The sequence below is a fragment of the Lingula anatina genome, chromosome 1 (assembly GCF_051362555.1).
Source record: "Lingula anatina isolate TDL-2025a chromosome 1, LinAna3.0, whole genome shotgun sequence".
NCBI classification, from domain to species: Eukaryota; Metazoa; Brachiopoda; class Lingulata; order Lingulida; family Lingulidae; genus Lingula; species Lingula anatina.
In genome coordinates, this window is record NC_141767.1 from 6,026,333 (window position 1) to 6,051,672 (window position 25,340).

A 25,340-nucleotide genomic window follows, 5' to 3' on the forward strand; every position below is an offset into this window, starting at 1 on the left:
GGCCAAAAAATGAATTTTCCTGGAGTAAACAACAATTTTCCCATACTTACTAATGGTTAATGAATCCATTTTTACATTCAAAGTTAGTCCCTGGTTTTTTTCTAAAAAGTTTGGATTTTTGTTAAAATCTCTTAAGAGATTATAACAGAGTATAACCATCAATGGAGGTCACGTGATCTGAAGACAAGCTTAGATATCAGAATAATAGCTATAACTGCTGTTTTCATCGTAAAACAGAATATATCATATTTCTATGAGTTATTCACAATGTTTTTATTGTGAAATATAGATTTCATACGAAGAGTTATTATCCCTTTAATTGATATTTCAAAAGATGTAAAAGCTTTGTGACATTTTTTCAGCACTTCAGCACTATTTTGTTATAAGTTTGTAATTGTTGATTTTTTTGTCCGTTTCAGGTAATTTAGCACCCTGTAGTCATGTTTAGTTTCCGCAAGAAAGACAAGGAGAAAGACAAGGAAGAGAAGGAAAGAAAAAAGAGGGAGAAAAAAGAAAAGAAGGAACTGAAAAAGAAACATGAAAAAGAAAAAGAACCAATGACCCAAGAGGAATTAGAAAGACTAGAAGATGTAAAGAAAGGATTATTTCGTAGGACAAGTGATAAAAGGTCCTCAAAACATGCTCAAGAGGAGAGCCATAGGGGTGCCCCAATGAAAGAGAGGGAGTCCCCACAGGGAACAAGTGACAGCAACTCCAGTCTTAGCTCGGCTGGCAGGTCGAGTTTCACTGAAAAAGATGCAGGAGGAATTAGTCCAAGAAATGGAGAACCCCCAAAGAAACACCCAAAAATTCCACCAAAAGTTCCACATAAGCCAGCAAAGGGTATCCTGAAAGGAAAATCCAGCTATGGGCCAGAAATCCCAAATCACGGTGTCACTGGTAAACCAGACGACTCTCTAACTGTGACTTCCAACACTATATATAATCTGCAAATGTCAGGGCAGTTGCCAAAGAAAGGGGTGACCGAGGAAAAAATCGAACCAACTTATGAAAATTGCAACCTGGCTGCAGCTGCTCTTCCAAAAGGCAGACACCATGACGAGGTGGACTCCGCCATTCCTCCAACTATCCAGGAGGAGCCACAGATCAACAGCAGGGAGAAGTCTTATGATATTGACTTGAGACTTCCCGCCCTGAGTCCCCCTAAGCCACCACGTGTGAGGGAGGTGGTGCTCAAAAGACAGCCCGCTGGAGACTTTGGTTTCACCCTGCGGCGCGGGACCATGCTACTCAGGGGGTTTGGGGACCCTGGAACACCCCTGAAGAAAAATGTCATCTTTGCCGAGCCAGGGGGGAAACATGCCCACACAGGTTTACTCCCCGGGGACCGCCTGGTGCAAGTGAATGGAGTAAATGTGGAGGATGCCAGTCGAGAGGAGATAATTGATATGATCAAGAAGTCAGGAGATGCCGTGGTGCTCCATGTGCAGCCCATCCCTGAGCTGAGCGAGCTGAGCCGGAGATCAGGGCTTGATGGAGTGGATGTCAACCTCGGGGACAAGAATGTGAAAGCTGGCAGTCTGCAGAGGAGTGGGAGTGTGCGGTATAAGAAAACCACAGTAAGTACTACAGTTTTTGATTGGTTTACTGAAGACATTCCTGGCTTGATTGCTTTGTAACATGCACGGGTTATGAGGTGCTGAGGTCCATAGACAGGTTTGTGTCTGGTTTGAAGATTGAAACAGTGTTGCCATATACACGCATAGTATACAGTGATGAAAGATTGCAGTGTCTAGTCTTCAGACAGTTTTGTACTGTACCTTATCTATACTGTCTGATACATTTATTGTTGAGGTGAAATAAGCTTTATTTTCAGTAAAACAGGGGACAAGTTTTCAGTTCCCTTGCTGCAGTCGTTTGCCAACTGTGTAGACACCAGATCCTAATGACTTTCCACACTGCCTGCTGCTTCAGCTAAACATACAGCTAAATTAACAGGCCCAGTTTTCCAGTAGTCAGAGCACTGGTCTGTGTTCAATTTCTTGTGCTTTTTTTCTGTGAAATGTTTGTCTTTTATTTCCTGCGTCTGGGACTGTAATAGGAAAGCAGTCTGCAGAGCCCATATATATCTAAAAGTGGCAGCTCTGACATAAGCGTGCTTCATATTATTGATTTTGTGAATAATTTACTCGGGAGGGTTGTAATTATGAATTTGATTCTTAACCACAAAGCAGTCCTTGATATAAGTGCTGGCTTACAGTGATGATGATGGGTGTCTGTAATATTCATTTTATCATCAGCAACATATCTTTTGTTGATTGTTATCTAACTCATTGTCACAGTAAACTTGGTAAATTTAAGTATGAGGACAGGGGGATAGATTTAGCACACTTATTTGAATTGTTGTTTTGGCAATTAGAAATTGTTCAAATTTTATTTATTTTAAATTTCCAAGAACATAAATGTTTCTGCAACATGTTTACAGAATAGAAATATGTAATATGCAGTCACAACACTTTTGTAGCAGTGTATTCTTTGTTAAAGCTATGACACTGTGGTTGGAAGTGCTTCTAGATTTGACAGATAAGCTACTGAGTAATCGCCCAGTGCTGGCAGTCTCTCTGTGGTTTCTAAGTGAAGAGGATGCTAGTTCTCTGTTTACAAGTCAAAAGACTAGACCTGGATGTAATTTGTCTCCTTCATGCATTAGTTTAGCTGTATTTCTGGCTTTCAATGATATGCTCCCTCCCAGTGTTCTATGAGTCATACATGATTTTAAAACCAGACTTCCATCAAACATAATTGAAAATCTGCATCAAAGATTCTGATGCATTGATTTCATCTTGTATGTGTGTCATGAATACCATTCTAGCACCTGGCTCTTCCAAGTCTTTGTATTATTCCCCCATAAAGATAATCTCTTAGGGGCCATCTTGGTATTTAATCACTGATAATGATTGAATAAGAGGTAGACAAAGGGATTAATTGCCTGATGAGCAGGATAATTTGCATACTGGGAATATTGATTGTCATAAAATACACAGATGCACCTGGTTCCTGGTTTTTGTATGACACTGTTAGTTGTCATGGCCCATTATATAGCCATATATCAGGGTTTATTGATATTCATTGATGTTTGCCCTTGTATGAAAAAGGCAGTTTTAGGAAAATGTCATAACCTCAGTGTATGGTATTGGAATCGCTGTACATGTTGTGCCTAAGAAGTCTGTATTCAATTAGCAAGGGAACAAGCTTTGAAGTTTTTTTATCGGCTACAGAAATGCTATTGGAATGACGTTTATGAATCCCAAAAAGAAAATGTATTTCTGTTCCACCAAAAGTTCCCATTACATGTTCATGTATCAGCCTAACCAGCTGTTAGTATCTAGCAGTCCACACAGGTTGTTGATACTGTGTTGAAGAATGTATTAATTACCACTTTGGTATACATAGTAGGTGCTGATCCTTGCCGCTGACCTTGTGGTGCTCACTCCTTAGAGTTAGCATGCTGATGCCTGGATGGAGGAAACTTGGTATGCAGCTAGGGATGACCACTTGACCAAGTGACTAGGGTTGATCACTGGTTATTTTGGTGGTCAGCAGGCTGCTTACAAACAAGTGTCTTTGGTTGATAGGTGCATGACCCTATCATTTAACAGGGGGCCTGGAGAAGCAAAGTGGCCTGTTGTATTTTTTGGGTGAAAATGCAATTTTTTTTCCACAGCAAACTGAAACTTTTTCTAAAGTATAAAAAAAAAAAAGAAAAGAAAAAAACAAACTATGGCATATTTCTGAAAATGTTCAACAGAAGAAAAATACTTGCCAAGCAGATTTCATCTTTTTTAAATTTACTTATTTTACAGTGAAAAGTGTAAACATGGTAAGGTGTGGCATTAAAATATGACATGTGTGTCTTATAGTTCAAACAGTTTTGACTCGAGCTAAGTCTTGCATACAAATTAGTTGCCCAACAAAATGCTTTGGATCAGGAATTAGACTCATTAAAAATTTTGGTCATTACTGTTTTCAAGTGTCATTTTAGATTCATTTTGTCCATGCAATAAATGTGCTAGGTTTTGTATCATGTTTTACATTTGTAAGGGGTACAGTCTTAAAGTGCCGTCCTTTAACACACCTAAGTCCTTGTGTCATGATATGTTTTCACCTTTCTGACTGAAATATTTCACATTTGGCTTAAGGATATTTTGATGCAGCTCTTTCTTTATATTGAATACCCGTGAACTTGTAGAAGTGATGTCTGTTATTTGGGGCTGTACAGTAGTTGTGAAGAAATAGATTTTATCAAAGAATGTAACTTTTGAAGGTATGATTTCAGAAGGAGGATCAGTTAGAGGTCTCATTATCTCTTCTTTCAAAGGCAGAAAGCATCTTGGGGGGGGGGGGGGGGAGAGTGCCTAAGGTCATGGTGCTTCCTCACTGTCACTCACCAGCAAATCTCTTGTCAAAACCATACTCACTTTGTATCTCATTAGCTCATAAATTTGCCCTTATCTTTCGAGCGTGCTCCAAGACATCTTTTTGCTATTAATTTCCTTATCCCTCTCTCCATAACATTGACTAACACTCATTATGACAGTTTTCTAGATATGATACCTGCTAATGGGTGGTGTGCATATACCACATTCCCTTTCTTTCCTGTGTACATGTGTGTGTATGGATATAATAAGTCATATCATATGACATATCATGGCTGATTTTTGCCCCTTCAGAAAGAAAGGTGAAAGCCTGTCAACTGATACTTTCATATCTGTCACAAATTATGGTACCAGAAGCCCCAAAGCTGTGTTGATACTGTAGATATAGGAATGAACTTCTAGCTTTGTCAACATACTCATTGTACAATGGTTTTGATCAGTGCAGGTTTTTGTCATACATTAAATAAAAGAAGTAATGCATACTAGGAATGTGGCAGCCTAGCAGCTTATTTTAAAATGGTATTTGTACCTGTCACCCAACCAAAAAAAAAAGCGCTTGGTGATATCAGTGTTAGACATGGCTTTTTGACAAATGGGTGCTATGTTGACCCCCTCCCTAAATTTCTTCATGCCTGTATTAATTTGCTGCATGGGAGATTCACTCACAGTATGTTATATTGTGCATGATTATCCTTTAATATTCAGTAACATTGAAAAAATGTATGCTTGGTGCGCATGGCTTGTTTATTTCTTCCAAGATTTATTTATTTATTTATGTAAAAGATCACAATATTGATGTTTACCTCAGAAAGATGGAGGGTGTTTTTCATAGGTTTCTGGAGAAAGGATGCCTTGCATCAGTTTACTGCAACATGTATCTGAATATTTTACAGTATCGGGTTGTTTATGTGTCCATGATGTTTATTTTTGCTTCTTTCTCTATGTATCAGCATATTGGGCTCAGGTGTGGATTACCCTCCACCAGGACTACAGAGAGGCTGTTTTCACTAGATATTCACAGATATTTCTCTGGCTATTTCTGTGTACATTTTTCTGTCTGAAGAGAATCTTTGAACAGAATTTCAGAAATGATGCCGTTGCCCAGCTGGCTTTTGATGAAGAGAAGCTATGGATTGTAAATATGACAAACCCAGTTCCAGACAGTCACTGTTAACAAGGAACGGTGTTCCTGTATTAAACATGAGGTATCCATGTCCATTTTATGTCCCATCAAATGTCAGTTTGCCAGGATTTATAGGTCTAGATACAGAATGTGTCCTCTGCAATACACAAACATTATACTGCTGAACATCAACAATTTGACAAATTTAATGATCTCTAGTGTGAGGCTCTGAATATACCTTTTGGTTATTGGTCTCCTTTTTTGTGCAAGTACTGTAACACATAAGTTTACAGTCCAAGTTAACTGGTTCCCTTGCCCTGGGGGCCCTGCACTTGATACAGCTTACCTCACTCACAGCAAACACAGGTGTAACAGGATGACCCTCCCATATTGCACCAGTGACTGATAGATATGTTGCTTTACTGGTCCAGGTTGTTTATCAGTGCCCTGAACATGGATGTCCATCTTTCTTTACCTGTACTTTGTGCTATCCAGCATGCTACATTAATGGGGGCCCTGTGCGCATTTTTGCTGTGGACTGTTAATGGGAGATCAGGTTTCCCAGGTGATGCCCCGCCCTGTTGTGGAACATCTTCCTGGTTAAAGGTGTTCTACAACCTCTGTGGATGCTGCAGACAGCAGCGTAATGTTTGGGTAGAGGTGGTGAGAGTTATGAAGTTGCAAACTAGGTAGCCTCCCTTGAACTCTTGGTGTGCAACAAAACTGTACCATCTGGCGCCCTGTGAGTCAAGGAGAGAGTTTACATAAGACATTTCCCATTGAGTTGATCCTCCCTGTTTTAAGTTGCTCTTAATTCGCCAGACTGCTCACCTTTCAGGGTGGCACACAGTGTCTGTAACTTATGCTACATTTCCAATGGGAACATGGTAACATCTTTCCTGTCATATGTGCATTGGCAGACTCTGCTTATGATATACCCACCAATAATCTATCAAAGGGTTTCTTGCTTTCAGTTTATTAAAACCCCCCCCCCCCCCCCCATCCTAAAAAAATCTTTCCAAATGAGTGATTATCAGCCACCAGCAAATAATAAGACTGCAACCTCCCTTATATTTTACTTCATAAGACAAACAGATGTTCCAACTGTTACTTTGGTATCTATTAATCTGTTTGATGTCTCTCTCTGCCCTGTGTAACCACAGACTTGTGGCAGTCATTTTTATGTACACTAATTACGCAGAGGGTGGCATACATTATGTGGGGAATAGAAAAATGTAAAATGTGAACCTCGGGTGAAAGCGATGCATTGAATGATTAATTCTTATAAAATTGATCTCATGGAATTTTTCAAGAAATGAAACCCAAATTACAGCTTGTATGTGGAGAAGTCACAGTTGCTGTGGGGCCCATTATGTTGGCTTTGTGTTAAACCTAGCCAATGAACTGTGAACACTGTTTGCTTTAAAAACAAATTACAACAGATTGCACTATAAACAAGGGTGCGTTAATTTTCACTATCCATTTACCTATGAAATTATAGGCATCATTGAATTTGTGAAAAATTGTCCTAGGTGCTCAGTCATTCAAAGTTATTTTGCCCATGCTATGCAAACAACCAGGGTTTGTTATTTGAAAACCCCAGGGTGGCAGGGTCACAAGCTACAGTACCTCAGGGTCACAAGCCACAATACCCCGGGGTCACAAGCCACAATACCCCAGGGTCAGTAGTGCAAAGCAAAGTGAAAGGGTATCAGTGCAGAGGTTGGTATAAATATTGATAGTTGACTTCTGCCTGAGCTGGCTTAGGCTCTGGCTGCACCTAAGAACACATTGGAGCTGGGTTGTCTGGTAACACTGATATGAGGCTAATGTACCATAAGTGCAGTAAGTTATTACATCATTTATTTTCATATCACAATACCTGAAGTGGCTTTGTAGAGGATTAGGTTGGTGGCAGTTTACTGTTAATGCATAATGTGTATTGTGGATAAGGGGCACCTTGTGCATAGCTGTATTAGTAAATACAACTTATTTCTTTGCCACAAAATATTTTTGTTTCTATGCTGCTGGCAGTTTGACCTTGTAGCAGGTTGCTACCAAGTTGCTACCATGTTGTCTGCAGAGAGTAAATAAAACCCATAAATATGATATATTGACTGTCTGAGTGTTTGGTTGGGAAAGGCTTGTCTTGCACATATATTCTGAGCCCATAGCCTGGATTTTTGTCATTCTGTCAAAAGGGGGCAGCATGTTAGAATAGCCTGATAAATTGTCTGTCTGAATGAAATGTGGGGAAATTTATTTTTCATCTTACATTGCATTTATATAATTTCATTTCTGCTACATCTTATGATCAGAATTTTTGAAATATATATTTATTGTATTTTTGACTGATGTTTATTCCAGGTTTGAGATATTAAATAACATTTGATTCTCTGTTGATATTATTTTCTTTTTTGTTTTATGGGTATAAAAAGATAAAAAATATTTAAAAGATGCATCTCACATTCAGTCTTAACTTAAAATAAAAAAAAAATTGAATTATTTAAAAAGATTTCAAATACACTAATTAGTACCACCAGCGTGTACGCTGGCGGTACTCATGGTTTTAGTCCCGACCCGTCTCGTCCGGCTCTGCCGGCTCCGTTGGCTCCGCCGGCTCCGTAAGCTCCGCCGGCTCCGCGTACTGGCGCCGGATACAAGTCACCGTTACCGCTTCTCCTCCTAGACCGCAAGGACCCCTGTCCCCATCTCTTGGATTTAGGTCACATATAACCTCAACTTGAACCCCCAGGTTTTTTTGTCTCAGTCGGTGCATTGACCTGGGCGTGACGCTCCTTGAAATGCACCCTTGTCAAAATTTTTGAAAATTCAATGCCAATTATCTACCCTATGGAAGGAATTATGGGAAAATTTTCTACAGACAGCTTTCCAAAAGTCATATGTGTAGATTTCAAATATGCCCTTGGATTTGACCTTTGACCTTTATTTCAAGGTCAAACGGGCCAAAATTTTAAAAAAAATGAAATTTTTTAAGAAAAAAAATATTATTTGCCCTGTTATTCAGACACCACAAAGACTTAACCAATAATATTATTGGAAAGTGTTACCCTTCAGGTCATCTTTCATCTCTATGAATTTGGGGTCAATCGGTGCATTTTCTTGGGAGTAGCGGCCATAAGATGCCAAAACTGAAAACTGTCTCTAATTCGGGAACCGTTAATGCTAGAGACCCATTCTTTTTTGCATTTTGTAGAGCATGTAAAGCCAAACACTAGAGGTGGTCTCCGTTTTTTTGTATTCCAAACGGTTTTCGTGTTATGCTGTATTAAAAAGTACTTTGTGGTGGCACATTATTGTAACTCAGAATTGTAACATTTAGTCCCTTATATCTCCAAAACTGGCCGAGATAGGTCAATAGTTATTATTTAAGTTGAATAGGAAGTCATTTACTTGCAATCTAGATGTGAGCTTGAAATTGACCTTTGACCTACTTTTCACCATGAACTGAACTTTGCAAATTATTGTTCCCTTTTATCTCCAAAACTGGCAGAGATAGGTCAATAGTTACTATTGAACTTGAATAGGAAGTCACATACTGGCAATTTAACAGTGACCTTAAAATTGACCTTTGACCTACTTTTCACCATGAATTGAACTTTGCCAATTTTCGTTCCCTTTAATCCCCAAAACTGACAGAGATAGGTCCATAGTCACTATTGAACTTGAATAGGAAGTCATATACTGACAATTTACTATGACCTTAAATTTGACCTTTGACCTACTTTTTACCATGAACTGAACTTTGCAAATTTTTGTTCCCTTTTATCTCCAAAACTGGCAAAGATACGCCCATAGTTACTATTGAATTTGAATAGAAAGTCATTAGAGGCAATTTATTTTGACCTTAAAATTGACCTTTAACCTACTTTTCATCATGAATTGAACTTTGCAGATTTTCTTTCCCTTTTATCTCCAAAACTGGCAGAGATAGGTCCATAGTTACTATTGAACTTAAATAGGAAGTCATATACTGGCAATTTACTGTGACCTTAAAATTGACCTTTGACCGTCTTTTTACTATGAACTGAACTTAGCAAATTTTCGTTCACCTTTATCTTCAAAACTGACAGAGATAGGTCCATAGTTACTATTGAACTTGAATAGGAAGTACACTAGCAATCTGTGACCTTGAAATTGACCTTTGACCTACTTTTTATGATGAACTGCTTTTTGCATGTTTTCTGGCCTTTAAATCTGCAAAATTGGCAAAGAAATGCCCATGGTTGCTATTGAACTTGAATAGAAATTCATATACTATGATATTGAAATTGACCTTTGACCTACTTTTTCACCATGAACTGAGCTTTGCATATTTTCTTGCCTCTCATATCTTTAAATCTAGCAGAGATGTCCCCATTGTTTCCCCTAGGTTTTATCTTTTGTCAGCATATATGCACCATTGACAACGTATTTCAAGGAAAACCAATAGGCCTTCTGTCTAGAGAATACAGGAGTGATCAAGGGTATGAAAATGCAAGTCAATTCAAAAATCTGCTTGATTGTATCATTTTTAGTCATATTTTTTTGCATATTTTGAGAACTCTTGTTGATTGCATCTTATAGAGCTTGTCAAACACCAGACTGGTGATGGTGTCCCTTTTAGGAGGGGGGGGGGGGGGTCCATACGAATGCGCTTACTCCAGCTGGTGGTACAATATCCGGAGGCGGTATCGCCTCTCTGATCCTCTAGTTTTATTTATCTTATTGGAGGAGTGGCCTGATTTGTCTTTCTGACAGGCATTTACCTATAATGAAACTCAGCTCTGAAATCAACACATAAAATTAGCCTGCATGAAAGTTTATACCTCCTTCCAGGGTAGTAGTACTAGCAATGTCTTCCCAGATTTCACAGCTTTCTTGTCTACCCAAGTCGTGGGTCAGGTGGTTTGTTAGCAGGCTTTGTGTGTGCTCTACCCTAACAGTGCCCTAGTATTGGTCGGGATACCAACAGAACAAACATGTGTTCTAGATAAATATGAAGTAACAAGGTTGTGCTTTAATTTTCAATGTGACTTGACAGGTTTATACCTATACAACTGCAGTGACTTGCTTAACTTGATCTCACAAATCAAATTTACCATGGTATAAAAAAATGCCCAAGTAGGAAGATTGTGTTAAGCTAGTATGCCCTTCAGACCCATTAAAAGAACATTTCACATTTCCTATTTTGCTGGTGGTACACAGAGCTTTGATGGGGCATTCAGCTATATACCAGTTTATGGATATCATAATTTCAAAGAAAAAAAGAAAAGGAAAGGGGGCTTAGTGCAGTATACATGTGCCTTTCTAAAAAGCTCAGTGCTAGAGGTACTCTTGCCCGGGAATGACTTGTCAGCCTTAATTGAAAGAGATGCAGAATCACATGTCTGCACCAGTTCTACTTGGCAGCTACCTCTGGTGTTGATCTTATGATCTCTGATCTTCATCTCTGACTAACATTGTTGTGAGGGCAATTATAGCACTGACAGCTTGGGGAGTAGGTACCAGGAAAGATTTGTTAATTTGGCAGAAGGAAAAAGTTGCTTTGTTTGCCAGTTTCTGTACGTACTACCTACAAGTGTTATTTGTGTCTCAGAAGTGGAACAAAGCTCTTTGCAGATGCGCAGTTGGAAATATTGTGAATCTTGAGAATAAGGTGCAGCCTTGGGTTGGGGTGGTATAGGATTCATATGATCAGGGACTTGCTGGGTGTGACACATTTTGCATCATGGCTGCAGTACACTCTGGAGGATGGAGACAGGTCACTCACAAACAGCTCACCATGAAAACTGTTCAGCTGTCCCAGGAAATATCATACAGAAATTCCAAGAACACAGTAGTTGTTTCCAAGAGCGAGGATAAAAATGCCGATGAGGATACTAAGAGATATGTCTCCAGTTTTTTCATGCGTCTTAACTGTCCTTTAGTGGTAGGTGATTTTTTTTAGCATTTAGAATTCTCCAAGTCTCAAGTCATAAGAGGGATATTTAAGAGCAGCCTGCATGACTGGGCTGATATGACGTAATTGTGCTAGTGTGTGAGAGCAGAGAAATACAAAGAGGGGTCAAAAATTTCCTAATCTCAAAGCAAAACTGTGAAATAATCTTTGAGAGAGTTCAACTGGTATGCTAAGCAGGTTTCAAGGAGAAAAGTTCAGTTGAAGTGATCATGACACCATCAGGAAAGGAAAAAATAGATTTTTTAGTTTGGCTGTGGAAACAACCTGTTGAACTGCACCATGTGTTGCAGTGTATAAAGCTTTTAAGGAAATCCTTAATGTTTGAGTGAGATGTACATGCCTTAAAAAAACAAAGAATTGTCCATAGCTATGGGTTAAATTTTTGAAATATTTTTGGAAACCAGAATTAGTCAAGTTTCAAAAAAATTATTAGAAACAATGATGTGGAATTGTATATTGATCTTTAAAAGATAATGACTTTCAAAATTGGAATGTTCCAACCTTTAAGTGAATCTGTCACTTTCTGTTCCACTGTCTGTATGTATTAAAGTATCTCAGGAATGTTTTTGAAGAGTGTGGGCAGCCATGTGCTGTCCATGTGGTGTACACAGCAGATACCACAACAAACAGTGACTCCTATACTAGTGTGAGATTTCCTTGATTATTGCCCAAAGTCATGAGAACTAAATGACCAGATTACCTGTGAATGTGTTTTTTTTTTTTTTTTTTTTTTTTTTTCAATTTTCCTTGCAGTAATTGTGAGGTTTTTCTCTAAGTTTTAAAGCATTTATTACACATCTGTGGAAAGGAAATATAAGGAAAGGAGTGGATCATTAACTAAAGGCAAAAAAGCATACTGTATACGGATTATTGTTTCTGAGGTTTTATGTCTATCTTTTTCAAGATTTAAAGCATAGCTTAGCTGTTTGTTTTTGGATTAGATTTTTATTGCGGAAACAATTGGCACATTTGTTGAAGGTCAGTTAGGTAATTAATTGAGATAAAAATACGCTTTCATCATTGAAGAATGCAGGCTGCAGGCAGTGAACTGTCAATCTGTCTCACCAAGGACAGGAACTCTTACTTCCTAGAGGGGCATGCTGTCAAAGGTTAATTGTAAATGCAAGCATGTCTTCTGTCCTTGCAGCCAGTGTTTAGGGCCCACAAGGGGCCCACAGTATGGATATTTATGAGTTAAATGTGATGCTCTGGGTTTGTGTGATCCTCCAAGTGGAGCTGCTAATGGATTTGTAATGTGCTCAAGTCTTAGTACCTGCACAGATGTCTCACTTGTCATGTGAAAGTGATTTTATTTTAACTGTGTGAGTTTAAAATTCAGTTGATAGAAAGTCTTGTATTGTGTGAATGTATATGAGATAATTATGGAAAGTAAGGTAAGTTACCTGGACTGACAAAGCTTTAGGGATGTCTGCTTTTGCATTATGTCAGATATATATATATAAGTTTATGCTTCAGGCAAGTTGTTTCAAAGGCATAGGTCTGCCATCGGGTCATGTTGTAATGTCTTGTCTGGTGGTTCTAAAATCTGTCTCATTATTTTGAACCAAGGATGGTTTATAAATAGCTATATGTTATGCTTGATGTCTCTTATTATTTTAGACACCTATACAAAACCATCAGATTCCTATTTATTCATTAAATTGTTTAAAAAAAACATCTGAAACAGAATTACCTCATTGAAAATAATTGAAAAGATCACCAATTTCATGGAGTGCTGCACTATATTTATATTTGTTCTCCAGGCCAAGTCAGAAGACCAGATAGCCACAGAGAAGGCGTGGCTGGAGGCAGAGCAGGTATGGCTGGTTCACAGGGGAGGATTTGCTGCTGCCAAGCTTCTCAAGGAGGAAGGAAAGATAGAGGGCAGCACTGGAGAAGGCAAGTGTAAGGTGAAGCTGGAACATGGAGATCAGGTTCTGGAAGTGGATGAAGATGATGTAGAAAAGGTATGGAGTTCTTTAAATGATACATATTGATGAAAATGAATGGAAATTAACCCCAATTCTTTACAAAAATCCAAAAATTTATATGGCTTAGAAACAATTATAAAAATAGTAATTTTGTATTTTATTTAGTTTGAGAATAAAATACCAGTTGGAAGAACCTCACATTGTTAGTGTGATATCAACATTTGTACTAGTATTTCACAAAATAGCTTTATGTTGTCGATTAAAAAAAGATGATGTTTTGATGTTACTTTGATGACTCTGTATTCTTGGAAAATAAATCTGTCTGTGATGTAAATGATGGTATACCACTTTTACACAAGAAAATAGCTGCCTTTATGATTTAAATCAAAACCAAACCAGAGAGGTGGCAATTGTAGTAAATGCAGTGACTGTCAACTCATTCTTATTCCAGTGCAATCCGCCAGTGTTTGACCGTGCTGAGGATCTTGCCACGCTGCGGTACCTGAATGAGTCAGGTGTCCTGCACACAATGAGGCAGAGATATGGCAGTAACCTGATCCACACATATGCTGGTCCCTCCCTCCTGGTGGTCAACCCCACACACCCACTCTCTATATACTCTGAAAAGGTGAGCCATGGATTATGTAGTCGTTTTAATTTGTATTGAAATATGTTCACCTTTTATTTTTAAAATGTTGATTTTGCACTAATATAGAAGCTTTTTATGTACAGACACAGATGTGTCTGTACATATAGCCGTCATCTGCGTCTGTCGTCGCCGTCGTTGCCGTCGTCGCCGTGCACTTTTACCGATAACACGATAAGTGGAAAACTGTTTTTTCTTTTTGTTTGAAACTTACAGAACTGATGAATATTCATAATACGCAGGTCGAGTTCGAAAATCAGCATGATCGGGTCACTTATAGGGAATTTATGCTGTTTTTTTCACTTTTTTCAGCATATATGCAGCACCGATAACACGATAAGTGGAAAACCATTTTACCTTTTGGCTTGAAACTTACAGAACCGATGAATATACATAATACGCAGGTCAAGTTCGAAAATCAGCGTGATTGGGTCATTTTTAGTGAATTTAGGCTATTTTTTCTCTTTTTTCAGCATATATGCAGCACCGATAACACGATAAGTGGAAAACCATTTTACCTTTTGGCTTGAAACTTACAGAACTGATAAATATTCATAATAGGCAGGTCAAGTTCGAAAATCAGCACGATCGGGTCACTTATAGGGAATTTATGCTGTTTTTTCACTTTTTTCAGTATATATGCAACACTGATAACACAATATAAGAAAAACAGATTGGCCAATTGTCATTATACTCACAGGAGGGGCCAATCTTACTAAAACGCAGGTTGAGTTTGAAAATCAGCATAATCAGTCCATTATTTTAGAAGTTCTGCTGTTTTTTCACATTTCCTTACATTCAATTCTTAGGCATGTTAACAGTCTCATTATTGAATTAATAAGATACGTAAAAGTGTTTGTTTGACATTTCCTGCATCTTTACAACATTGTTAGTTGATTTTGTAAACTTGTTATCATGTATTGTGTAATAAAGTGTCAAAAATGGAAATAAACTCATATCATTGCAGTTTGTCAGATGCATTCATCCACTATGTTCAGAATCTCAGAATGGAGGAAGTTGGACATTTAACACTGTTCTATTGATACTTTTCCCATCTCATCAATTTTCTTCATTGGTCATATAAAAATGGCAGTAAACTGTTTATTTTGTTTTATATTAAAAAAGTGTTAAAAATGGAAATAAGCCCATTTCATTTGTGAAATTTTCATTTTTCTCATTCTGGCACTTTCTAAGTATAAACTTGAACTCTGATGGGCCTGGAGCCTTATGCTTTTACTTTCGTCTGTGTTACCTGTTGTGCATAAGTTGATGTTGACTGTGCAGTTAAACATAATGTATTACTGCATCAGGATTGGTAGTCTCCTATTTTGGGCATTATGGTTTTGTGCTTTGCTTAAGGTGTGACTTATGGGCCTGAGGACCTTTGAGTGGGTCAGTCTGTAAATTACCCTTGGGTATCAGTAGATTAATTTGAGAGTTATAAAGTCATTTGCTTTAATAGGCCATTAAATGAGATTACGTAAAGCACACTTGTTGATATTTCCCTGTAAACTCCCAAAGGTAAAGCTCTCTGCTAGATTAATAATAAGGAAGCAGTGATAATTATGCAGGTAAATTTTGTTTATTATTGCAAATAAGTTATATATATATATATATATATATACATATATATATATATATATATATATATATATATATATATATATATATATATATATATATATATATATATATATATATATATATATATCAAACTGGAAGGTTAAAAGTTTGAATAGCATCTTCATTGGAATTATATTTACCTCAAGCTCTGCCAAGGGGGTTATATTTTCACCCCTGTTTGTCTGTCATCCACATAACACAAAAAGTTATGGACCGATTTTGCAGAAATTTTCAGGAACTGTCGAAAGTGGGCCAAAGAGGACAATGATTAATTTTTGGTGGTGGTCCGGATCAATAATCAATCAATTATCAATAATAATCAACAATTGCTGCCTTGGCAGAGGTCTGCACTCTCAAAGTGCTTTTCTAGTTTTGTTGTTTTCCTTTATAATTTTTTCTCAAACACTTGCATTTGTAACTCTCATCTGCCTGGGGCTCTGCACATTTTCTGTATTTCTACATAAGCAGTTGTATTGTTTTTTATGTCTTTAAACATTATGTAATATTATTTTATGCACTGTCATCATTTTTCAAATATTGAGACTTTCATAATGTGAATTTGAACTCTCATGGTCCTGAAACTGTAATCTTATTGAAGGGGTGGATTGAGACCATCTTCTGGGTCTTCCGGAAGACAGTCAGGTTATTAAGTTTACATTGACTGGTATCTATTTTTTTCTGTTGGAAGACCATCAAAATGGAGGATGGATCAACATAGATACTTTGTAATACTGTCAGAAAATATCTCTGGGTCTGCTCCTGTTATTGACCATGTTACCTGTTGTGCAAGAGTAAAATTCAGTGTTGACTGACAGTGCTATTATAAGCATTATTTATTATTGCATCAAAATTGACAAAATGACCTTTTTTGCATCTTTATTTTCTGTTTTTTGTCTGTACATTTGACAGCTTTGCTGCCTTGTTTCTGTAAAGATATTACAAAAATTAGCATTATTATGTGAACAACTTAAGATTTTTACAACATTAAACTTGAGATGTTAACAATAGATAGATTTCACTTCAGTCTTTTTAATTTACTTCATGCTCTGTCATGGGATTCTGTCCAACTAAATAGTTCTCACACCTTATGACAAGTTTACTCTGTGTGTCTTCAGGTTATTCAGATGTTCCGAGGTTGTAAACAGGAAGACATGCCTCCACATGTGTATGCATCGGCTCAGATTGCGTATCGCAAGATGCAGACGACGGGCATTGACCAGTCGATTGTATTTGTGGGGAGGAGTGGCAGTGGGAAGACCACCAATGCTAAGCATGTGCTACACTATTTAGTGACAGCCGCAGGCAGCATCAATAATGTAGTCACAGGTAAGCAGGACAAAGATGAGTAATGATTTGAAATAATTATGTCACTTTTTGGAAACAATTTTTTTCAGGATATATAGGTAAGCTTAGTACAGGTAAGTAGAATGATTTCAGGGAGTATTGTTAAATTTAGTTGTAAAGTGGCAATTTTGACATAAATGTATATGTATGATAAATCAATCATGATGTCCAGTATAGTTTTGTTACCTGTAAGGTTTGAAGTAGCAAAAATTATATCATTTTAGTGGACAAAATCAATGCGGCCTCCATCCTGCTAGAGGGATTTGGTAACAGTAAAACTATCATGAACACTAATGCCACACGCTACTCACAGATGACCTCTCTGGACTTTGATGTGTCTGGCCAGGTAGCAGCAGCCTCTATACAGGTAAGTGGACACAAAGATGACCTAACAAATAAAGAAAATACTATTACCATTTTATTTTTCTGTGTCTGTATGTTTTTTTCTGAGTTAGCAAGCAAGTACAATAATAGCAGTATAAATTTAAAAGGTTTTGCAAAGTGTTGTTGAGGTTATATGCAGTTTTACAATTTCCAGGTTTTGCTGCCAGAACGCTCTCGTGTTGTGAGAAGACCAGAAGGAGAGCCAACCTTCCACATCTTCTACCAGATGATTGCTGGGGTGGATGGGATGTTAAGGTGGGTCAACAAGACAAGACAGGATAATTCATACCATTCATTCTCTCTCCTCCCTCTGTCCCTCCCCCCATTCCCACTCCTTTTTGAAAATGTATCCTTGCACAGACTCAGTATAAAATGTTAATGTCAGACTGATGTTGTTTTAGACATGACAGTGCGCTATATATTTTATGGTTTGTTTTGTGTTGTGTTTTAGGAGTGAACTTCATCTCCAGAACCTTGAGGAATACAACATTTTCATGACTCCACTGCAGAGGGTAGGTAACAAAATTGCATTCCAGCACAAAAATAACTTTTTAGTTTTGCCTTATTAGAGATTGGTTTTAGTACTTTTACATTAAACTTCTAATGTGCATTTTATCAAGTTTTGTTTACAAGAAAAGACGGATTTGTTTAGTTTCCAACCTTTTTCGTGTGTGACTAATCACTTAATGTTAGAAATTGCTATCTTGGTTACATAAGACTTCTTTTGAGTCTAAATATTATCCCAATTCTACCTACCCTGCAGACTGAAGACCAGCAGAAAGCCACACAGCACTGGGCAAAGATTCTCCAGGCCATGCACATTCTGGCATTTAGTGAGGCTGAGTCCAAAGCCATCTTCAGTGTGCTAGCTGCCATATACCACCTGGGAGTGGCTGGGGCTATGAAAGGTAAACTATCCATACTGAGGATTACAACAAAGATAGAAGACATTAGTTAAACTTTTTTTATGCACAAATGATTCATGGCAAAGGAATAAAGTTATCTTTTATTAAGTAGATAAAAAAATACCTACCTTCACAATTTGCTAACTCAACAGTTATCCATGGTAGCTTAACTTCATGCTACTAACACTTCTTTATAGTATTGCCTGTTGTACATAAACAGGGGCGTAACCAGACCTTTTAAAATTGTACGCACAGATTTTGAAAATTCCCAGGTACGATTATAAATTATATAAAAATACACTGAATTTATGGAGAATGATATCATGGTTGGCTCAAAAAATTGTACGCACAGTGCATCCGTGCGTATGCCTGGTTACGCCCCTGCATAAATGTTTAGACACGGTGGTTTATTGAATACTATATCTCTGTGTTATAGGTGTAAACAACCGGCACCACTTTGCCAAGCCAGCCTCAGCCCAGAAGGCTGCCAGTTTACTGGGGACCACAGTGGAGGAGCTGTCCAGGAATATCTTCAGTCCTTCCACTGGTTCTCTCCCTAGGGCATCCTTCAGGTGAGGAACACCACAGTATGGCCTGGACACATTCTGGCTATAGGCCTGTTTTAATAGTTCAGTTGAAATGTTTCCATTCTATACAGGTAATCATCAGATAATGATTTTAACTAAACCAACTGGATTGAAACTCTGGAAAATATATTATTTAAAATGAAAATACTTAATATAGGCTAAACTTGAATGAAAGGCTTGTCAACATGTCAAGAATTGGATTTCGTTTAGACATATATTATATTATATTATAGTTGTCAAGTTCAACTTCACATACCTATACCTATATTGTTATATTTCAGAGCGTCCCCAGTTGGAGAGAGGAGTGGAGACATCACAGTGTCAGCCCTGGAGGCCTTGGAGGGTTTTGTTATAGGATTGTATGCTGAGGCCTTTAATGCTGTGGTCTCCCTCATCAACAGGCATGTTGTATTAGACAGTTTGTAGTATACTGGTGACATTTTGTTAATATGGTTATGGATCAATAAATTAGACAGCATGAAGAAATAATTTTCCTTAAAGATTTTATCAGTATTTTTTCAAAATTTGTATTCAAAAGTTTTGGAAAGTTAGTTGGCTTTACGTTGGAAAGGACACTTCTGAGTGTTAGCTGAGAATGATAAATCTTTAAAAAATACTATATAAGAAAAAAGTTCAATGTTCAAAAATTATACATAAATTCCAAAAATATGCTAAAGAAAATGCTGGATGAAGGTGGCACAAGACCATGAATACAGTTTCTAGTATTTGTAACCCACAAGCCTTGTTCATACTAAAATGCTGGTGGTATTTGTTCCAGGTCCCTGTCCTCCAATTACCGTACCCGTACCTCCATCACCATCCTGGATACCCCGGGGTTCCAGGTGCCTGCCAGCTGTGGGAGGCAGACAGGTGCTACATTTGAAGAACTGTGCCATAACTACATACAAGAGAGGCTACAACTGCTGTTCCATGACAACACCTTCACCTCCCAGCAGGACAGGTTTGCTCAAGTAAGTGTCATGGGTTACACGGGGTGCTCTGGATGACATTGTTACCCTGTGTTTGTCAAAATTTATCTGTCCTATTGTCATTTCGTTGTACTTAGTACCATTGTGTTATTATTATTATTATGCATGGTTTTAATATGCCAATTATGTCTAACCTTCCTTTACTGAATGGAGTTATGCCTTATGTTTTACAGGAACACGTAGACTTAATATTTTATATAGTGTGTTAATGTAAAAATTGAGTATCATCCCACTGTCATTTCATTGTACTTATCATCATTGTGTTATAGATAAGTGAGCATGTCTTCTTAAAGCAAAATTAAAATATGCCAGTTATTTCTAACCTGTGTTTTACTGAATCAGTGAAATTATTCCTTATGCTTTACAGGAAAACATAGACTGTGACTTTGATGCCATGTCCTCAGCCAATCCTGCAGCTCTGGTGGAAGCAATAGACAGGCAGTCCACCCAGAGTATGGTAAGTACACACAGGAAGTAAGTACTCATAGTGGAGTTTGCCATTGCAGGAAATGGACCTATGAAAGATGTGTTTTTCTTTTAAAAAATGTTTTAATGAATGGTTCACCAATAATTAAGTTACCGCAATAGTGAAAAAAATGTTTTAATGAATGGTTCACCAATGGTTAAGTTACCGCAATAGTGAAAAATGTAGAAAGAAAAAAAATTATGGAAACTTTTTCCTTTAGTTTTAGAGAAACATCTTTTTTTTTTCTATTTATGTGAAGGTTCAGCATTTTGGCATTTTTTGTCCTTAAAACATGAGGCTACTTTTAATCATAGCATGTAATACTACATGAAAAAAGTTGAATGTTTTGCCTAAAATGTTTCATTGCTATTGATATTTTGTTTCCCAACAGGTGCGAGCCTCTAATAATGATCTACGTGACTATGAGCAGCGCGGACTGCTGTGGCTGCTGGATGAAGAAGCCATCTTTCCCGGCGCCACAGACGACTCCTTCATGGAGAGGCTTCTCATGCATCACGGAGAAGGACAAGAGAAACGTAAGGAAAATGTTACAGCTGTTTCCACTTACAGTCCTCGCCTAGTTCATGATAAAACGTCTTCACAGCTGTCACAAATTGAGGACATTCAGTTAGTTATAGCTATAGATTAGGACATTTTTATTTGTTATTATTTGTTACTTACATCATACATCTGTCTAGAGAAGCACTTAGTTATGATGTAGTAGTTTTTGGATAGACTACAAATCAAATGATGAAAATAACTAGGTAGTCTGTAGAAATGATTTAATTTAAGTACTCTCCCACTTTGTGGCTATGGGTGTCCTATGATAGAACTGTATGTTGTGTTTACACAGGGAAAAAGAGACGAACATCTGGTAAGTTTGAAGACTGATCATGATTTGCATCATTGCATGGATTGCTTTACTAACTCACACACACTTACTGCATGTAATGATGTCACAGTATGGCATAACTATAAACACTGTCAATCTTGGAATCTAGCTATTTGATATGACTGTAGAACTAACTTATAGCATTGTAGTCATTCCCATCCTGACATTTTGTTTGGTGATTGTGATTTGTGATGCAGTTTGATAGGCACCTATATATTAACTGCTAACTCTGTGCTTTGCTTATATTGTATTTGATATAAACAGTTGGCTATTTCACATGGGAAGATTACACCAAAGGCATGTTACTGTTGTGACAGCAGCAGTTGTGTGACTGACTGCTGTGATACTACTGCGCTAATAATGACTATGGAGTGTTGTGATGTTGCTGTCACAATACTTTGATAGAGTGTTGTACAATGATCCAGTGGAAGTTGCCTGATGAAGTGCCTTCTTCTTTCAGTTCTTTATCATTTTCCAGCTTTTTGTGCCATTTAAAAACATGATATGCTTTTCTAGATTGCAGTGCATTTATAGTGTACATATATACATACCAAGTTATTTCTTATACAAAGGCATGTTATGTTGTTTGTGGTCAGAGTGCATTATTTACCCTTGTGTGTATTATGCTTTGATCTTTATTTGGATATTGAAAAATCGAGTTTGTTCTTTGATACAATATAGCTTAGTATTACAAGTAAGACATATTGAGCCTTGGGATACTGAGGAAGAAAAGCTGATGCTGATATCTTTTTATATATTGTTTGTTTTCAGTATGGTAGCAATTATATTTCATGTTATTTAATTCGAGACTTGCTTCGGAAAATCAGTATCCTCAACTTTTAACCATAAATGATAAAATTATTCTCACATAAGTTGAAAAATGCATAGCACTATGTTGCTGCCGTAAGAAGTCAGTTTCAACAAAGTTTCGAATTACATTATCTTCATATGTCATTATTTAAACCATATCACACTGAAGTGCCTGAAGTCACTATCCCAACAAACACATCCAGAACACAGTCATGTTGTATGCTACAGGTTTATTGTCACAGGCTTATCTCTGGCACATTTGTCACCAGCACTGTTACACCCATATCCATTCTCTAAACTTCTTTACTGACCCTGACATCTCCTCTGTCTGTGTTATTTCAGCCATGACTGACCACCTGCTGACCAAGGGTTCAGCTAACAACAGTTTTGTCCTGCAGCACATGAGGGGCACCACTCCAGTCCAGTATAACACCACAGGCTGGCTCAGGGTGTGCAGGGAGAACCCCGTCACCAAGATGGCCAGCCAGGTGCTTCTGGACTCACAACAGTATGTATCACACCAGGGACTGGGAATGTTGGTTTTGTATTCACCAGAAATAAAGTGAATTGTGTGTGTATTATACCCATAATGGGAATGATGAAAAGAGTATGAAGTTTGAAGAAGATATGACATAAAAGTGAAAGTTTTACAGATTTTTGTTTTCTTGTGTGTGTATGTTGGGGATGTCAGAATGAGTAGAGGGGTTGAATGAGTTGAAAAAGTTAAGAGTGAAAGACTTGGCAGGGTTTTTGATTTTGTAGATTTTGGGAAAAAATTCTGTACATAACTTGAATTTTCTTTGAAATAATTGTACAATTGATGATTTATGAGATTGTTGCCCCATTAATTTTTTTCTTATTTTTGCTAATCTGAGAAGTTAATGTATATTGTGAGCTGGTCTAGCTGATAAGCTATTTCAAGTAGCATACATGGATTGTTAACCCAATATATTTTTCTCTTCTTTCAGACCTAATATCACCCAGCTATTCTCCACCATTCGTGGCCCCATCTCCACAGTGATCACAGGTTCTGTGGCTGGGATAGAGGGCAGCACTGCACTGCGTAGAGTGTCCAGCATCAGGCGTGGCTATGTCAGTGGAACAGCAGGACTCAAAAGAAAATCCGTCTGCTTGCAAGTTAAATTTCAAGCGGTAAGGCAAAATGCAGGCATTGGTTATCATGTCTTACAAATAGTATTGTTGACTGTATATTGAAAGATTTCTGAATAATAGCTGTTTTTTTATGTTAAAATTCTTGTGATTTGTTATTTAGCATCTGAATAGATTTTCAGCAGCAGATACTTTAATTTGTCATATAGTGTAAAAAAAAATGTTTTGTTATTGAAATCACCCTTAAAACACGTCAGGATATAGAGTGCTCTTCATATTATATCATACGTTTTTCATGTCACCTCCAGGACTCTGTGATTGAAACCATACGCCGCAGCCAGCTCCATTTTATCCACTGTATCTTGCCCCACGCCCAGGCTGGCCTGTGTGAGCAGAAATCCTCCCTTCTATTGCCAAATAAAAACTCCACTGCTGAGGACTCCATGTTAGATGTGCCATTAGTGAGAGCCCAGATCAGAGGCTCAGAGATATTAGAAGCTGTCAGGATACACAGACAAGGTAGAGATATGGATGAGATGAATTTATCAAAATACATGAGCATTTAAATGAAAATTTTGATTGAGAATATTGATGGTGAAAAAAGGACCTGTCAAGTGTTGTATGGAGTTTTTAGGCTTGGGTTCATTGTTAGAGTGGTGTAAAAATTCACAAATTTATAAAATAGACAATTAAAAAAAAAGTATATACGTAAAGTTGTGGTGTCATAGAATACACAGGCAGAATAATACTGTATACACATTGGTCTTTTCAACAGGTTTCCCTGACCATATGCTGTTTGCCGAGTTCCACAAGAGATTTGAGGTGTTACTGCCCCCTGAAATGAGACCCAATGGACCCACAGTAGATGAGAAACAGGTAGGAGGCCCTTCTACCATGAAATTTTTCTCTTTTTTTATATGGTCTTGTATTTATTTTAATATTTTGACTTCAAGTGTGCAGTACAAAATCCATGATATTAGATTTTGGTGTATTAGTTTGAAGTATTTAATAATTCCTGTTATCCTTAAAAGTAGTGGATGATGTCAATAAATTTTAAAATTTTTAAGTTTCCATAATATTAAAACATTAAGTCCTTTGTCATTATCACGCTGTCATTTACTACCGTGTACAAGCCACTGTATATCATGTTAGTAGAATATGTTGTCCTCAGTGTGTTGATGTGATTGAGGTGTAACCACAAACCATATGCCCTCACACCAGCTGGAATCATCAATATTGCCGTTCACACATGTTCACAAGCTTGTTTATATGTCAGAAACCACTGTGTGTTCTGGTCATTTCACACTTACAACACTGTCAACATGTTTGGTATCATGGAGTTGTATGAAGTGGTGTTATTGGAGACAATGGTCTCGTACCTGGTTGTACTCACCTGGTTGCATGTTTTTCTCTTAAAAAAGGTCTCGGAGCAGATCCTGCAGTTCTGTGAGGTGGAGAAGAATAACTTCAAGCTAGGTCTCAGTCAGGTAAGTTAAAGAACAGTTGAAGGGATAACAACTGTTCCTTTTGGTCAAAAATAGTTTTTCCTGGGGTAAAGAACAATTTTCCCATACTTACCAATGGTTAATGAATCCATTCCCACAGTCAAACTTAAATTGCATTCCCACAGATTTTTAGATCGATCTATCGCCTTGGGGAGTCTCACCAGACTGCTGTCAACTTAGCTGGCTTAAATGTCTGTCCCGTCAACTAAAAGCTGAAAGGGGGTAATTAACTTTCATGGGAGCTCGGCTGACAGCAATTTAGCATGAACCCCCAGGGAGTTAGGTCGATCCTGATGGATCGATCTAAATCTGTGGGAACCCATTCTTAGTCCCTGTTTTTTTCTAAAAAGTTTGATTTTTTGTAATTATCTGTTAAGAGGTTATTACAGAGTGTAGCCATCTATGGAGGTCACGTGATGTGTTGGCAAGCACAAATTCCAGAATAATTGCGTTAACTGCCATTTTGGTGATAAAATGGAATTTATTATATTTCTATGAGTTGTTTACAATGTATTTATTGTGAAATATGGATATCTTACAAACAGTTGTTATCCCTTTAAAGAACAGTGTCATTGACAGGTGATTGACAGGTCTCCAGCAGTATGCTTACTGCTGTGTAGTCAGCTATTTGGCTGTTTTGTTGAGCACAGAGGCACAATTTCAATA

General features: G+C 37.6%; 1 protein-coding gene across 4 annotated transcripts in view; it reads left to right on the plus strand.

The window, feature by feature from the left end:
• The window catches only part of LOC106155907 (unconventional myosin-XVIIIa), a 58,796-nt gene that overhangs the window by 3,620 nt on the left and 29,836 nt on the right, over positions 1 to 25,340 (plus strand). For 2 of the 4 annotated variants that reach the window (XM_087000792.1, XM_087000794.1), the window contains exons 2-20: positions 420 to 1,580; positions 13,246 to 13,449; positions 13,865 to 14,041; positions 16,798 to 17,008; positions 17,251 to 17,393; positions 17,565 to 17,665; positions 17,862 to 17,922; positions 18,174 to 18,318; positions 18,752 to 18,887; positions 19,184 to 19,303; positions 19,681 to 19,873; positions 20,259 to 20,348; positions 20,749 to 20,893; positions 21,211 to 21,231; positions 22,402 to 22,567; positions 23,028 to 23,211; positions 23,478 to 23,688; positions 23,945 to 24,045; positions 24,591 to 24,656. In XM_087000792.1, the coding sequence (XP_086856918.1) occupies positions 441 to 1,580; positions 13,246 to 13,449; positions 13,865 to 14,041; positions 16,798 to 17,008; positions 17,251 to 17,393; positions 17,565 to 17,665; positions 17,862 to 17,922; positions 18,174 to 18,318; positions 18,752 to 18,887; positions 19,184 to 19,303; positions 19,681 to 19,873; positions 20,259 to 20,348; positions 20,749 to 20,893; positions 21,211 to 21,231; positions 22,402 to 22,567; positions 23,028 to 23,211; positions 23,478 to 23,688; positions 23,945 to 24,045; positions 24,591 to 24,656 (3,615 nt within the window). In that variant the 5' untranslated portion in view covers positions 420 to 440. Of the gene's footprint in view, positions 1 to 419; positions 1,581 to 11,056; positions 11,453 to 13,245; positions 13,450 to 13,864; positions 14,042 to 16,797; positions 17,009 to 17,250; positions 17,394 to 17,564; positions 17,666 to 17,861; positions 17,923 to 18,173; positions 18,319 to 18,751; positions 18,888 to 19,183; positions 19,304 to 19,680; positions 19,874 to 20,258; positions 20,349 to 20,748; positions 20,894 to 21,210; positions 21,232 to 22,401; positions 22,568 to 23,027; positions 23,212 to 23,477; positions 23,689 to 23,944; positions 24,046 to 24,590; positions 24,657 to 25,340 lie in introns of those variants that run through there. The other 2 variants (XM_087000795.1, XM_087000793.1) reach the window with 2 other exon arrangements.